The following is a 14,434-nucleotide window of genomic DNA, read 5'->3' as shown; positions in this document are numbered from 1 at the left end:
AGTAGGAATACACCTTTTTCGTTATGTGACGATTTATATAAAATTATAATAAATTTTAGCTATTAAGTAGTATGACATTGATGAATTATACGATATTAATGAGTTTAAAAAAATTATAGCTTAACTTTTTAAATATAAACTATTTAAATTATTGTGTATTAAAAAAGTTTACATTGCATATTTTCCTTGTTCAAAGTGTCATGGCCCGTCAGAATTGTACGTAAATATTAGTAAATACTGAATACGCTGTCTCGTGGTTGCACGGCGGCTACATGATATGATTTATTCTAATTTATGTACCAAATTTTGTAATTATGGTAAGTTATCATATACATTTTATTTATCAATATTAAGTGTCATCATCATCATCATATCAGTCGAAACACGTCCACTGCTGGACAAAGGCCTCCCCCAAAGATTTTTAAGTGTATAGGATTTTAATACAAACTGAGTTATGTCATATTATTGACACACAGTTCAAATATGATAACTTAAAGCACCACAAACATGGAGTTACAGATTGTTTCATTTTCTTTGTGCACGAATAGTAATAGCAAGGTATATGTTGGTCTAAGGTATTTATTACCTTAAATTTTGACGAGCCGTTTGGCGTGGTGGGTCGATACTTGCCTTTCACGCCGAAGATTGTGGGTTCGCTTCCCACCCAGGACAGATATTTGTGTGCATGTTTCGGTTCCTGTTTGTCCTGAGTCCGGGTGTAATTATCTATATAAGTATGTATTTACAAAAGAAAAGTACTATATGTAGTATATCAGTTGTCTGGTTTCCATAGCACAATCTTTGTACAAGCTTAATTTGGGAGCAGATGGCCGTGTGTGAAAAATGTCCCAGGATATTATTATTATTATTATTATTGAATTCTATTGTACATATAATTATATATGTTAACAATAATTAGTTTAATCAACACATATTTAATGTAAATTATAAACTAGCTCACTATATAAACTTTGAGAGTAAATTTTAATTGAAGTATATTTATAGATTATAAAGTTTAGTTCGTTTTATAGGAAGATGAAGTCGAAGACATTGTGGGTGACGTTAAATATACCGATTCCCAAAAAAGTGTGACCACTTCAGCTGTATATTCATTAGATTTTACAGACAGCAGTTCAGACAAACATAATTCTTCTGGTAAAGATACATACGTCATAGAATATGATAGTGACGACAGTGACAAAACATTTCAAGTGCATAAAAGTGAGAGCAACATAAATTTGACAGATAAAGAATCAGTTTTAAATGTAAGACAAAATACTAAAGCAGCTACCAATCCAGTACATTTCATAGACAAATCAGCTGGCTCTAGCTTGCCAATATGTAACATTATAGCTCAGGAGATATTCACACAAACCAGCAAGACTATTATTGAACTGGCTCAAAAAGAAACAAATAAACCAATAGAAAACACACTGGAAACACAAACTTCATTTGTATCTATAACCGAAAACCAATCAATAGCGTATAAAATACAAATACTTGGTACAAATCGTAGCTATAATAGTGATGAATTGAGAGAAACACAGTCCACCAATGGAAAATTGTTTAAAAAAAATATCAGTAACGTACAAAACTATACCAATAGTCTGATTTTAACAAATACTTTTGAAGACACGGCCACTGTTTTCAGTCCATTAGAACAAGAAAAAAACACTGACGATGAGCATGGAAAGAGTGTAAATAATTTAGATGAAGGCGTTATCCGTTTCATTGAAGAATCGAAGGAAGACACGGAAATTAAAGCTCCAAGTACAATACTTCATAGCTACACCAGTGAATTTGAATCAAGTAATTTCGACTCTGATATCGAAAATGATTCTCTGATGGAAAACGAATACTATGATGGTAAGACTAAGAGTAGAGATGACAATAGTGAAACAAGCGAGATGCTAAATTCTATTGATAGCGATGTTGAGGAGCTGTATTATAAATTATCACAGAGTCCTCAGTTATTATCACCAAATTTATCCGTGGAACCGGCTGTCCGAAACATTGGTTTGTTATCGCCACTTACAGAAGAAACAGTACAGAAAAAAGATAGTATTGTTGATTTAACGCCAAGCGTTGAAACATTAACTAAATCCAGCGGATATAGCGATAACAACACTCTCTTTGTGAACAATGCTGGAATGAAGGTAACATTATTCACAGACCACGACAGCACAAACGATAATATCAATTTGAAATTACCCCCTATTTATAAGAATCAGTCTTGCCCAAGTTCTCCCCATTTAAACTTTTTATTTACTCTCAATAATCAAAAACATATTAAGAAAACTGGCACGCTGCCTTCCTTATACGAAAGACAGAATGAACAATTTGACAGATGGGAAATAGGTACAAAAGATTTGGCATCCGGTGAAAGTCCGAATATAAACAAAAACAATGGTAAGGATTTATATTTTTATTTATAATCATATTTTTTTATAGATATTGTAATATAATACACGAACGTTCCCCGATTGTACTGAACCTCATCGTTGTATTTCATTAATAGACTTACAGTAAGTCTTTAACCTCCAAAATTAATATTAGACCTTATTTTTTTGTAAGATGAGTAAGAAAATTTGGTACTGTTACTATTAAATGATTACATTAAATACATTGTATTCAATTCAAATAAAGAGTGCAATATTTGTAATCTGTCAGCTTATCAGATTTTTTATTGTACATTTTATAGAGCCAATGAAGATTTTAAAAGACAGTATCCACTTACCCGCAATTCACTTAGAAGGGTTGACTAACAATACGAATAACAGAACAAATTGTTTTACATCAAGTATACAACAATCATCAATCAACGGTTCCTTCGACATAATCAGTATTCAAGGAAAAATAAAAGAGTTAAAGATGAGTGCTAAGAAACCAAGGTTTGTATAAAGTAATGTAGAAAAATTATGACTATAAAAATATCTCATACTTAATTGATTTGCTTAATAATTTTGTTCTTCACATTTATTACGTTATGATGTTATCGGCTGCGGCGGCAACTCTTAAGGACTAGCCGATTGCTCAGAACATATTATACTGCACAAGTGTTTGAGCAAACACAGGTGCACTATTTATTCATACACACTCATAATTCGATGGAACGGTAAATCCGACACGACCGGAAACAGTTCAGGCGCACAGCCATGTGCTTTCTGAAGCACGCGAGTGCACACACTTCCAACTTCTAGACTCCGGGCTGCTACTGATAATTTTTCATCAGAAAATCCCAATCACTTTTTATCTTATTCGACTTCGGTATCTAACCATTAGACTAACGAGACACTCTCATTTATTACATTTATATATATATTTAAAAAAATAACTAAATATACGAACTCTAGCCCTACGTAGAGGTTAATAATCACAGTTCGAAAAACGTTTGCCTCCTCTGAATAGGACTAAGTATTCAAGCAGAAGTGTATCGCCTACTAGCTTGTCATCTCCCAATGAAAGCAAGATATGCGATACTGCTGAAAAAGCTTGTGACCTTCTCTGTACTGAATTACTACGTAGACTGCGATCGACGTCTTGGTAACATTTACGCTTTAAATTTGAATTAAAGACTAACAGCCATTTAATTATTATGTACGTATGCATCATTAATGTTATATATTCACTCACTTCTAGCACCAAACAAATTGCTTACATAGTATCAATTATTAATATCTTTAAAGTAAACTATTTTATCATAGGTTATTTTTTGTACATTTTACTAATTTTTCAACTGTTTATTTTTTTAGGGTTGAAATAACAGAGACATTAGGAGATTTACCAAAAGCTTTAGAAAAATTTTGGTCTGTTGTCACGGAAAATCGCATTGCTGATTTAATAAGACAGGTGTACACTTATCATTCATCACGTGGAATTTTATTATTTTATTTGCAAAGAAATGATAATTATATGGTAGTATTGTATACCAGGTGTCGGGGCACATAGAGTCTCCGCGCACGCAAGTCGCACGTGCAGCTTGCAAGACTCTTGCGGAAATTTTAAAAAATACCAACTATACTAAAAAGCCTGTGAGCATTTTTTCTATAATATGTAAAAGGACGTTAATACTCATGATATGCATAAGTAAAGCTTTTATTCCAAGTTGCTCTACTATCGCTTTTCCAATATGACGCCTCATAAGTTTTCCCTATAGAGCATTTTTCTTTGGGATATTTTAACACATTAAAATAGCATCGTTGTATGACTTATCGCGAACATCTCAAATTGAATACATTAAACGCCATGAAAATCGTATGCCATTTCACAGGATTACGTTCTGTACATATTTCTAATTTATATCAATGTCGATTTTCAAAATTGTCGTGTTCCCCATTGTACGTGATGATAATTAAAAACAAAACGGGTATCTCTTGCAAATTTTCAAAGATAATAAATTAATATCATAATTACCTATATATACAGAATAGTCTTTTCTTCTTTTCTTACATATAAAATTTATTGCAAAAATAGTTAAGGATAATTTTATACGTAGGACTTTTATGAAGCTATGTCAGCGTTATTGATAAAGACTGGTAGTTACAATCGGCCCGTGAGGCGAGAAGCAAACGTTGCTCTCGACGACATCGTCTGCAGTGCTGACGTCACGCAGTGTGTCGCCGCCATCTGCGTATATGGAGTCAGGTAATGACTACATGTCATTTTCATATAACGCTTTTTATATTTGGTGATATAAAGTATATTGGATAATATTATGTACTTTCCATTTACAGAAAAATGTAGTTTTAGGATATTTTTTTATTAAAAATTTCAATAATCCTGACTTGATTTCCGAGGCACAATGAAAAGAACTTTTGCAAGCAAGTTCGAGATTTTAAGCCATTAGCTAAATATTGTTTGACATATCTTTTGTAACCACATCTATACTAATATTATAAAGAGGTAAAGTTTGTGAGGTTGTAGGGGGTAAACTCTGGATCTACCTAACCGATTTTGAAAATTCTTTTACCAATAGAAAGCCACATCATTTGTGAGTATTAATCTGAAAAATGAAAATACTTTTTCATGGTAGTGGGATTTGCAAAGTTAGTCGGAGAAAAAACAATCGAATGTAAACCTTTCTTACGAATACTGCCTTAACGATGAGAGATATATGATTGAGTTCTACAGAAAAATTGTAGAGCTTGATAATGCCTACAAAAAATTCAGCGACAGCATACGTCTTAATTTTATATTTAAGTCACAAAATGTAGTTTTTTATATTAAAAAAAAAATTAAATCGTTAGGTCATGTCTATTGGTCATAATATTAACAATTATGAATTCTTTTCAAAATAACTAAACTTAAATCCTCAAGTGCTTAAAACAAAACTGACTTTACATTTTTACTGCATATAATTTGGACCAATGGTTAAAAAGATAATACGACATAGGTATGTAAAAGCCACCATGTTGTAATCTATTGAGTGATATTTCTATTAGACGTTTTTTTTTTCATATACAACACGTCAATTTATTTAGAAATAAATTTCTTTATCACCAAGGAAATTTTATTCATATAAAATTAGTTGTTTACTGTTTGTTTTTTGATTCCATAGTTTAAGAGATAATTTAAAATATCAAATACGCGAGACAATTTTATTAATGTTCGGCCAATCGATCACAATTAAAAAATTTTTATCACCCAATGAAGTGGGCACAGGTCAGTTAGTAAATTATAAATAGGTACATATTGCCTGTATGTAATCATTTAAAATACCAAAGACAATATTGCAGAATTTCAAGTGTCCATAGGTCAGATAATCTAGAAAAACTTAAAAGAGCTTTGTTGTTTTTGACACGAGTTTTCGTGTATGTGATCTACCATATATATAAGAAATATTACCGTCAGTTACAGATTACAGAGCTTAAAAATCGAAAATATATCTGATATGATCATAGTTCTACTGAGCTGATATTTGTCTATTCTAGATTATCTTGAAATGTTGTAACTTTTCATTTTTTCAATACTACCGTTACTATTTGGGAACAATATGAGGAATAAACATAAATTGACATTTCAGTCACAAGAGCATATTAGTCCGTTGCTCATCCGCACGTCTACTCGTTGTGTGTTGCGCCCTGGCGGAAGGAGGCCGACAGATTCTGCGCACGCGCCCTCCATCCGCAGCCGCAGCGCGGAGACACGCTTTACGCTCACTAGCGGAATTATTACAAGATAAAAATATTGACACAAGGTATAGCTCGACAGCTCGTATTTGATACTTATACCATCACCATAACCATCACCGTTAACCTTAGTTGCATAAAATAAATTTGACTTATACTATAATAACCTGTGGATATTCCCCCGCTGAGGTAAGGCCTCCTCTCCACACGATTATAAACCCTATATATATTATATATATATAAAGCACATGGAAAGTCATGTTTGAACCTGTGCTGTGTGCACATAGGTATTTAATTTTGTAACACTATATTTTTGTAATAAGATAGTCGTGCTCGATGTTGTAACTTCTCTGTACAGTCAGTCATACTGTAGAAAGCGCAATAAAGAGACGTAAAAATTGGACTCGTGGTTTGTTCTGCAACTCTTATAATATTTAATTAAATTATAAAAAATACCTACAGTAAAGGTATAAACCCACGATCAACGAATAAAATTTACGCGTTCTAGCCACCGGGTCATCTCGAACCAAGATTGCAGTTAATTTTAACCCGAATCCGTTGTTTATTGCTTAATTATTATCTTTATTTGTAAATCGCAAACAGTAACTTTACTATTTTAGGAAATACGCTGAACGTCTTTATGCGATACTACGACCGCTTCCGAACTTCGAAGCCTACTTTCTAACTGATGTGGACGCGGAACTCGCTTCAAAACACATGAAGAAATATGATCAGCTGTTAAACAACTCCAAAACCAGGTGACCGTTACGAGCTGCCTTTCGAGACTTCGCCTTGCGTGGATTCGTATGCTTAGTAATGCATATATCAGATTTAAGATATTTTGTATTAACAACCATGACAGTTATTAAAAATTTGAAAAAAATGATTTTCGTATATTAATTCCTTTGGTTAATAAATCAGAGGTCAGAGTGCTTTCCGAAACACGGGAGTGTGCACACTTCCAACTTCCAGACTCCGGGCTGCTACTGAGAATTTTCTGACAGAAAAACCCAATAACTTTTTATTGACCCGACCTGCGAATTGAACCCAGGACCTCCGGGTCTGCCGTCTTACATCAAGCCACTAGACCAACGAGGCAGTCAGGCGGTAAATAATTGTAATGAGGATGGAAGAGGACAGAAGACATAAGACACCTGGAATCTATTGGTGTTATAATAGATATGCTTTTTTTTCTTAATTTCATTGTTGATAGTTTACATGTTTATCGTAATATAATGTTTTTTTTTTAATTAACTAGGTATCATTTAAGGTTCGGTAGTAGAAATGTTGACTGTATATTTTTAATAACAATTACTCATGTTAGTGCGACCATTTAAATCATTTTTAATGGGTATAATTTCAAACATTAAACATATATTAATTTACAAGCTCTTTTTAATAAAAAAAAATTTAAACGAACTAAAATTTATCTCAAAATATATTGTATGTTAAACAAAAGTTGATTAATAATTATTATGAATATATAATATGCCTACACAAAAAATCGTATTGTACCAAAATGTAGATATAATTTGATAATTGCATGACTGTTTACATTACAAAGATTACCAAATGCGTAGTAATTCATGTTCTTAATACGTGTAAGATATAACAATTGGTTGGTTATATAACGTTATCTGTTTGTTTATTAAAGGTAATATATAACATAAGATTGTTGTATTAATTAATTATGATATAACCTCTTTTGTGTCGTATTTTTCTTTTCGTTACTTAGCGAATTATATCATTGAAGATGATCTCGGGCACAAATCCGGGCAAGCTCAACTTGTCTGTTTAATCCATCTGGTATTTAGGGGTAAAAGTTACCATTGCCTGCAAATCTACTTAAGTACCCACCCAGCCTTACTGAAAACATAAACCTTCTCCTCACACGAGAGAAAGCCTTCTTTCAGCAGTGGGAAACAAAAAAATCACCATCAATATAATGTCGAAATCTTGATGGTTATCTCTTAAATATAAATTAAATTAAACTTTCCTAAGCCATCATAAAAAATAAATACTCATAATATCTTAAATGAAAAAAAAAAATAGATCGACGTCGATAATATGACGGTCTTACATACTAAAAATAAAAATATATATTTACCTAATAAATGATTATCATTATAAACCTAATTCTACAAATATAAATAATTAGTTTTCGTTTATTCCTGTGAGTAAATTGGCAAAGATTAAAAACTAAACCAACCTCTACGTGGTATTCGTAGACGTCTACGAAGCTACTTTAAAAAATCGATTTTAACTTGATATCACATTCAACCGTTATATTTATGAATATATTATTATTATTTAATGAAGTAGTTTTTTCTGGTAACATCTACAATTTTGTCGTAAGTAAATTGTTTTTATTCCCTTATCGGAAGATGTGTAGTTTTCCCGTGTTTCATATTGAACTTGCGACCTTTTGTATGTTAGTCGCATTGTTCAATGGGTTAATACGTCGATATTGTTTATCCTTTATAATATAAATATTTTGAAAGTGATCTACCCCGTTGGCTTAGTGGCTAGTTTATAAGGCTGCTAGTCTCGAGGTCTTGTGTTTTAATCACTGTTACACAAATCCGAAAAATCGTTGATCCTACACCCGTTATCTCGTTCGTACCACCCATCGGATTATGAGAGTAAACGAAAAGAGAATAGAACTGTGTTTGCATATTAAATATTTGTGTACTATATAAAGCACAAATCATCAGAAGGACGGGATTTTTAAAAGTGTTCGATAGAAATAAGAAATAATTATACAACTATGAATAACGTTAACTACGTCATATATTTTGTCATATATTTTCTGACGTCTGATCGAAAAGTATACAAACTTTCTACAGACGTCGTCAGATGAAGATTTTAAGCCTGACACACGTCCACCTCCGGGACTTCGTTTTGAAGTCAAACTTAAGCGGCGATTTGATAATAGATGGGTGGATGAAAATTGAGTGTAAAATTAAGAACGCGTCACATTACATTAGATGAGAGAGAAGAAAGATATGGCGTAGAGAGAAAGAGAACGAGAGCTATATATTTAATAAGTTTAATGTCTATCTGTTCTTTTCCATTTTTTTTTTACATTTCTTCTGAATTTTAACTTTTGGTATAACCCAAATCGCTAATTATTCAATTATATTGCATTCAATCTCAAAGTAGATAAATTAAAAAAATATATCTACTTATTATGTTAATACCATTAACTTTATTTTTTTTTAATATAAATCATTTTCTTAATGGTTGATTCATGTACCTTATCTTACCTAATACTTTTTTTTTTATAATATCGATAGGCGGATGAGCATATGGGCCACCTGATGTTAAGTGTTCACCAACGCCCATAGACATTGGCATTGTAAGAAATGTTATCCATCGCTTACATCGCCAATGCGCCACCAACCTTAGGAACTAAGATGTTATGCCCCTTGTGCAATTACAATAGAGTTTTATCTTTAAGAATAATTTCAAACTCCCTTTTATTGTATATCTCTATTTTATGTTGTTTGCGAAAACATCTATCTTCTGTATGTAATAAGGTGCAAAGACATATTGTATATGGTGATGTATTTTTTTAATAAAGAAAAAATATCTTAAAGTTGCAAAATGTTGAACAAATATAAATGTGTTCGATTTTTTTTTAATTTGTGTACATATTATATGAAATCATTATATGGATCATTCTTCGTTGGATTAGCTACAATTCGTCCCACTATACTATGTTAAGTTTTGATCTAGAAAATGGAAACAGTTTTAGGTCAACAAATTCATTCGCTTCGAGAGCGTCATAGTTATAGAAAATGCGTCTCGCGCGTCTAAATACTTTATATACGCACTGTTTTTCAATTCTTATAAACATTAATTAAGTTAGCAACAAAAGACGTAAGCGCTGCGTATACTACTAAAGGGCTTGATCTCTTAAGTGCGATTGTACTGATCGAGTGCGTTTGCACTAATAAAATATAGTTACGACTTCTTTACGTTACACTATGACGCGTGAATGTAATATTATTTTCGTAATTTACGTACTTCATGTTTGCAATTTATTCAATCTTTTAAACATCTAATTACAGAGTTTATTCTGCTTTATGTATAATATTCTGCTTTAATAAAAAATCCTAAATAAGGCGAGGATTTTTATATACTAATCAGCTTAATTCTTAATCTGTTTAAAGATCTAACGAACGTAGCACAATATATGGCTTAAAACATCAATACATTTTGTTCTAAGATCAACAATAACTTTTTTATCGCATTTCCCCCACGGGTAGTGGACTCGCCGGAGACGAGTGGGACTCGCGGAGACTCTCTTCACGCCCCCGCTCCGCGTCCTCCCTCTGTGATATTTTCACAGAATCATCTCTTCTAGCACTTCTCGCTACCGGGCATAGCGCTTATCAAGCTCGGCAGCGAGAAGTTACCGCCAACGACGGCCGCGAGGGAACCACACCAACCTCAGTAATGACTAAGTCTATGTGTACAAAGATGCAAAATTTATATAATTTATTTAACACTGTTATATGTTTAAACTTTGCTCATAATGTATCCTTGATATTCATATTTTTTGTAAGTTTACATTATTGATTTGCGCATAAAGCAAAGTTCAAAAGAGTATCATAACTTTCAGTATAATGGATTTTATACGATAGAGGATAGGATGGTATTTATAACACGACCACTATTAATTAATTTCAATTCTTTATAACGTGGTGGTAATATAATTTAGAAAAAGCATAACTATCAATATTAAACCATGATTAAGCATGATAGTCTCTCCTCATACTAGAGCGGCAAAAAATTAACAGCCTATGGTATATACTTCACTAAGAGCAAGTAAAAAAGCATCACGACAACTTCTTTAATCCAAGATTCCATAGCATTACCATCTATATAAAAATAGCTCGCTCATACTAATCATACTAATACTCAATAATGATAGTGTGATTGAGTAAAAACCATCGTACATTAATATCCACGCTTTCGATGAAAGACAAAGGCCATGTACTATAAAACTAAGTGCACACGCACTAAAGTGACATTGCAAAACATATTTCTCCATCTCCCACCCACGTCGCGGTTAATCTAAATGACAGTGAAAACATTCACTGCAAAATGTCAATAAAACATGACCTGTTGCTATTGCTTTGATAGAAAATCTAAAGTCGCTTAGCATAAGTAAAATTGTATATAATAATCATACGATTCGACTATGCATTTATACTTGCCTGTGTCGAAGTGCGTCAACTTAGGTGCTTGCTAAATGAACCAATGCAGCATTTTAGTTTATTACATGTGGAATTATCTATGATATATAAGCAATAATGTTATTTATTAATGATGGGTTAAGAATACACGCGCTTGTTTGTTGAATGACATTGATGTAAATAGAGCAGTTAATATTTTAAGGAAGTTTATAATTATATTGTTCATACCATTCAAACATGGTATAATTTTTAAGCTGACTTTTTCATTATTTGAACATAATATTTATAGAACCCAATAATAATCTTTCAATATTTAAATATAGAATGTTTTTTTTTAATATTCCGAATTTTTAGTTTCAATCTTGTTACAATGAGATAAAATATATAATAAGTATAGTATTTGTGGACTCAGCTTATTCATTTTATGAAATATGGAAGCAAAACGTCATAAAGATAAGTTGCGCAGGTTTTATTTGCTTGTCAGAGCGTCACGGTAGCATACGAAAGCGATCTCGTGGCGCTCCTCGTTAAGATGGAAAAGGTACCGCTGGTTTTAGTGGGTACTTCGATGTTCGGGGCGCACTCGACGCCTTGGACACCGGCGAGCCCTACATACCCTCCCACTGTTGCCGTGGGGGAAAGGCTTAACGCGTTTTTCCAGCGAAAAAAAAAGGTCTTATTTGCTTCACGATAGCATGCGAAAGCGATCCCGTGGCGCTCCTCGTTAAGACGGAAAGGTTACCGCTGGTTTTTTAGTCGGTATTCCAATGTTCGGGGCGCACACGGCGCCTTGGCCACCGGCGAGCCCCACATACCCCCCCACTGTTCCCGTGAGGGGACACGCGTAACGCGTTTTTCCAGCTTTCCAGCAGATAAAAAAAGGTTCTATTTGCTTCAAAGACTTGACCAACGCTCTTTAAATTTATTAATTCTAACGAGCGCAATAATTAATCAGTGACGTTATGTTTATTAGTATATTCTATCAAGTGTTAAAGTTGATTAATTTCCAGTTAAAAGTTATACTAATGTAATTTTGCAACTGTGGTCGCATTTAATTTGAATATTTATTTTTTTGTAATGTATTGTGCAAGGAACACTTTATAAAGATTTTTTTTTCAGTTAACACTATGACTAATTTTGAGATCGTATGAGAGGGTTGGAGGTAATAGGGGCCAACATGTATTCAAAATTACATGATAATTGATTCGGATGTGAAAGTGTAACAAATAAATAAACAAATCACACACTTTATTCACAAAATTAGTAAGGATGATAGTAAGTCCTTTTAAAATAGATTACTATAATAAAAATACAACAATTGTTCATTTTTATGCTTAAGGTACTTTTTTATGAATAAAGCACAAACTTTTTGTAAACTATCATAAAAATTAATTTAATAATAATTTAATAAATATTGGCTATAAATATAATCCTACGTACTTATGATAAATTAATTTTAAATACTATACACATGTTTGTTTGTATTTTTGTCAAACAGTTCACCGTATGTGGTATAATAACAACATCGGTACTTTCAACCCTAGCTGTTCTTATCAACTGATAATTTATTATAAAAAATGTTTTTATGCATCATTAATAAAACATCTGGATAACTGACCGCAGTCAATTTATATTTATCAGAATTAATAATTACTATGGTCTGAAATTAAATTCATTATATGATTTAACGTGTTGTGTATAGAATGCGGTTGCTAAGTAATTTGAGTATCATTATTTGGATTTTCTATCATTTTTTAACAAATCTTTTGCAATTATTTATGTTTTATTAAAAATCTCATTTTAAATTAAACTTTTCTGATTATAATCTGTTCAAATATCTTAAATATATTAATTCATTGAAAGTTCTAATATAGTTCTAATAAACCAGCCAATATTATCGTTTTATATTATTTGATATGTATTATAACAAGTATATATAGTATATGGATAAGGAATAAGTAAATATTATTCAGGAAAATTAAAAACATAAGCTATTTAATTATGCTTTATTATATATACATTTTAAATAATAATATACGCTAAAATACTACAGGCAAATTTATATAAACCTAAAAATTAAGTATACTACATTTTTAAATTGGATAAAATATATAATAACAATGTTAGAAAGATCTACATAGTTCTACCACTTACTACTAACCAATACTAAGAATTCACCTTAAAAACTACTTGCATACTAATAACAAAACCAAGAAATACTTTAATTACTTTTTAAGTACAGACATTACTTCTGTTAGGCGGTGACCTAATATAGGTCAAATAAACGAGTAAATACTCGGAGTTATAACGTTACTAATTTTCATGAAGTTAGTTGCATCTTCATGTTGTATGTCCATTGTATCTTCAATTTTGTAAAACTAAACACTTTGATATTAACTTAATTTATGCACCCTGTGTGACACGGGCGGGTAGCTGCACAGCTTGAGCAGACACCATGAACGTTTTTGTACGTGCTTTCTGAAGTTCCTTGAAGGGCGTCCTTCTATCTGCAGTGACAGTAGCAGAATAGCGAAGATTAAGAAAAATATATTAGAGAAACGCATCTTGTCACTGTGTCTCTATTTATGAATAGCAGTTATGCCAGTGTTTGAACACCACTTGATTTCGAATCGCAGGGGTATATTATATCCACATGCAATTACAATGGCTGAACACAGTCAGTATGAGTTTATCAATTGGTGTTTGAATGTGTACTGAAGATTTTACTAAGTATCTCTGTCTTATATAGGGACCGAGGTTATCTGGCGCGTGTGTGATAGATAACCCGCCAAATTGTGATACGCTAAGTTCGATGACTGGAGCTCAATGTCATTCGATTCATTGTAGTAAATTTATCTTTTTATAGGTAGGTTATGGTACCGTGTCTCTCGTACGATGTTGATTTAGTTTTTTCCAACTTCATTCATACTTAACTGTTTGTGTTTTGACAATCATATCGATACTCCCGTCCGTTTTACTTATTTTCGATACATGACGCAATTTACATTTCGATTTAATCATTATGTGAATATGATGTTAATGACATAATTCAAGTTTAAAATATGACACTTATAAATCCTGTATAGGTCTCGTTATTGCTGA

The 14,434-nt window shown here is 32.2% G+C and overlaps 1 protein-coding gene across 1 annotated transcript; it reads left to right on the top strand.

Moving 5' to 3' along the window:
* The first annotated feature begins 219 nt into the window (after window positions 1-219).
* Window positions 220-6,977, top strand: LOC126772920 (uncharacterized). The gene is made up of 10 exons (XM_050493521.1): window positions 220-317; window positions 1,032-1,298; window positions 1,359-2,409; window positions 2,702-2,891; window positions 3,409-3,543; window positions 3,753-3,849; window positions 3,933-4,031; window positions 4,496-4,644; window positions 6,023-6,196; window positions 6,749-6,977. Exons 1-10 carry the CDS (start codon window positions 315-317, stop codon window positions 6,888-6,890), a joined length of 2,307 nt encoding a protein of 768 aa, XP_050349478.1. The 5' UTR covers window positions 220-314; the 3' UTR covers window positions 6,891-6,977.
* The last annotated feature ends 7,457 nt before the right edge of the window (window positions 6,978-14,434 follow it).

Source organism: Nymphalis io, chromosome 13 (assembly GCF_905147045.1).
Source record: "Nymphalis io chromosome 13, ilAglIoxx1.1, whole genome shotgun sequence".
In the NCBI taxonomy this organism is placed as follows: Eukaryota; Metazoa; Arthropoda; class Insecta; order Lepidoptera; family Nymphalidae; genus Nymphalis; species Nymphalis io.
This window is presented reverse-complemented; position numbering and strand designations above follow the sequence as displayed.